The sequence below is a fragment of the Malurus melanocephalus genome, unplaced genomic scaffold (assembly GCF_030028575.1).
Source record: "Malurus melanocephalus ecotype Western Australia unplaced genomic scaffold, MMel_1.1 scaffold_1487, whole genome shotgun sequence".
NCBI lineage: Eukaryota > Metazoa > Chordata > Aves > Passeriformes > Maluridae > Malurus > Malurus melanocephalus.
In genome coordinates this window covers 1,825-4,466 of record NW_026624719.1, presented here as the reverse complement: position 1 = coordinate 4,466, position 2,642 = coordinate 1,825, and the positions used below count along the sequence as shown (strand labels likewise).

General features: G+C 57.4%; 1 protein-coding gene across 1 annotated transcript; it reads left to right on the top strand.

The window, feature by feature from the left end:
- The first annotated feature begins 346 nt into the window (after positions 1-346).
- Positions 347-2,286, top strand: LOC130587049 (NAD(P)(+)--arginine ADP-ribosyltransferase 2-like). The gene is made up of 2 exons (XM_057388006.1): positions 347-1,134; positions 1,609-2,286. Exons 1-2 carry the CDS (start codon positions 390-392, stop codon positions 1,692-1,694), a joined length of 831 nt encoding a protein of 276 aa, XP_057243989.1. The 5' UTR covers positions 347-389; the 3' UTR covers positions 1,695-2,286.
- The last annotated feature ends 356 nt before the right edge of the window (positions 2,287-2,642 follow it).

Below are 2,642 nucleotides of genomic sequence, written 5' to 3'. Positions count from 1 at the left end.
GGGCACAGGGGGGACACAGGGGGGACACACAAGTTGGGCTCAGGAAGAGCATCATGGGCACAGGATTGGGGTCATGGGGGACACTGTAGGGGGGACAAGGAGTGAGCCCAGAATTTGAGCCGGGGTCTGCGGGGAGTGGGTGGACACCAGGGGTGGGGGACATGGGACCGTGGGAGCAGGATTGTTATTCCAGGGCACTGGGGGACACTGTGGGGTCCTGGAGTGACCCGAGGGTTTGGGGTCAGCGCCCCAGGATGTCCCCAGAGGTTTCCTGGCCAGAGCTGTCCCCGTCCCCTGGTCTGACCCCAGTTCCCCTCCCCAGCCCGTCACAGAAGAACCTTCCTGTGTCCCACAGTGTCCCACACTGATCCCTGTGGCCTCTCCCCACCATGGCACCCCTGGCTCCCATCTTGGCACTGCTGGCAATGTCCATGGCCACTGTGGCCATCGAGGTGGTTCCCATGGACATGGCCCCGAACGCCTTTGATGACCGGTACCAGGGCTGCCGTGACAAAATGGCCGCGATGTTGCCGGTCCTCAAGAGTGTTGAGTTCCAGCAGAACTCTCTGTTCGCCCCGGCCTGGGCTCAGGCTACAGCTGAGTGGCAGAACCGCGGGTCCCCCGTGTCCCCTCTGTTGTTCCCAGACCAGGCCATCGCCATCATGGCCTACACGATGTCAACTACATTTTCCGAAAAGTTCCTCGATGCTGTGCACGAGGCTGGACACTCTAGACAGCAATACCGAGACAACTTCCACTTCAAAACCCTGCATTTCCTGCTGACCGATGCCCTGGCCAAGCTGAAGGACAATCAGTGCCGAGACGTGTACAGGGTGGGGCACAACACCCGGCTCGAGGCGCAGCGTGGCCAGAGAGTCCGGTTCGGTTGGTTCCTGTGGATGTCTTTGAGCGATGCAGTCCCCACAGAATACGAGAGTGGGACACTCCTGCAGGTGCACACCTGCCATGGTGTGGACATCAGGAAGTTCTCCTTCAATCCCAGAACGCAGATGGTGCTGACCCCACCCTATGAGATCTTCGAGGTCACCCAAGCCTCCCAGGATGGGGACAAGACACAGATCCAGCTCCGCTCCACCGGGACCCACAGCAACTACACCTGCGAGTGGCTGCGAGGTGACGTCACGGGAACACCTGGGGGGGCGGGGACACTCAGGGAGGGTGGGGGACAGGGACACCCCGTGCTGGGGACAAGAACAGGGACATTGCTGGGGACAGGGGATGGGGACACCCACTGCCAGGTGAAGGAACAGAGACACCCAGTGCTGGGGACAAGGACAGGGACACTGCTGGGGACAGGGGATGGGGAAACAAACTCCAGGTGAAGAAACAGAGACACCCAGTGCTGGGGACACCCATGGCCAGAAAGGGATGGGGACGCCCACTGTAGACACAGGGCAGGGACACCCCATGCTGGGGACACCCACTGGGGTTGGCGGAACAAGGACACCCATGGCTGGGCACAGGGGACAGGGACCCTGTCACGGCCCCGTTCAGCCCCGACCCTCTCATGGCTCCCCTGTCACCCCTGTGGGCCCCCAATGCCCTCAACCCCTCATGGCCCCCTCCCGTCCCTCTTTGTCCCCTCAGGTGGAAGCAGCCCCAGGGACACGCCCATGCTCAGAGGGCTCCTCTTGGCCACAGCAGCCTTGGCAGTGGCCACCGGGATCTTCTGAGCCACAAGGCCACCGTGGTCACTGTGGTCACCATGACGCCTACAGACACTGCAGCCATGATGGCCACCAAGGCCACCAGGAGCACCAGAACAATGAGAAGGCTACCAAGGCCACACTGCCACTATTGTAGCTGTGGGCGCTATGGCCACCCTGAGGCCACTGTGACCCTCACTGTCACCATGGTCACTGTGTCCACCAAGGCCACTGTGGTCACCATGGTCACCAAGACCCTCAGAGCCACAAGGCCACTGCAGCCACTGTAACTGATGCCTGATGATTTTTGTCTTTTCTTTAATCTATTTTATATACCCTTTTAGGTATTTCTGCACCCTCAATGCATCCCCCTCTACCCTTAGCGTGCATACTTGGAATTCCTGCAGTCTGATATTCCACTTTAGTTGAGGAGTTCTGCTGGCCAGAGAGACCAAACATCTTCAGGAAGGGGTCAGTGTACCCTGTGCTGTCTTAAAGCTGAGGCTCCAGCCTTGRGTGAAGYCTTCTCTCTGGAACATCTTGTGTAAACTGGGCTCTGGCCTCATTCGGGRGGAGATTCATTAGAATAGGGGGACATTACTGCATTTGTGAAGTTTCTTAGTGGGGAATCCTAGATAGATATGCTAATTCCTGAAACCTATAAAACCTGTATCCGTGCTTTATATATGTGTGTGCGTCTTGCCATTGAGTTGTGCACCTGGAATCCCAAATACCGAGGTAAAACACTTTTTATCCCCTTAACCGTGTCTGTGTCATTATTAAAAATGGGCCTTTCAAGGCAACATGACCACTGTGGCCACCAAAGTCATTGTGCAGAGCAATTTGTTGTGGGTTGACCCTGGCCGGATGCCAGGTACCCACTAATTCTCCTTATCACTCCCTTTCCCTCTGGGACAGGGGAGAGAATAAAATGGGCAAACAGCCAACAGGGTGAGATAAAGCAGTTTTATTACA

Coding starts and splice junctions, on each gene's coding strand:
- LOC130587049 (XM_057388006.1), top strand. CDS start 390: ATGGCACCCCTGGCTCCCATCTTGGCACTGCTGGCAATGTCCATGGCC. Junction 1,135..1,608: donor CACCTGCGAGTGGCTGCGAG/GTGACGTCACGG, acceptor TTGTCCCCTCAG/GTGGAAGCAGCCCCAGGGAC.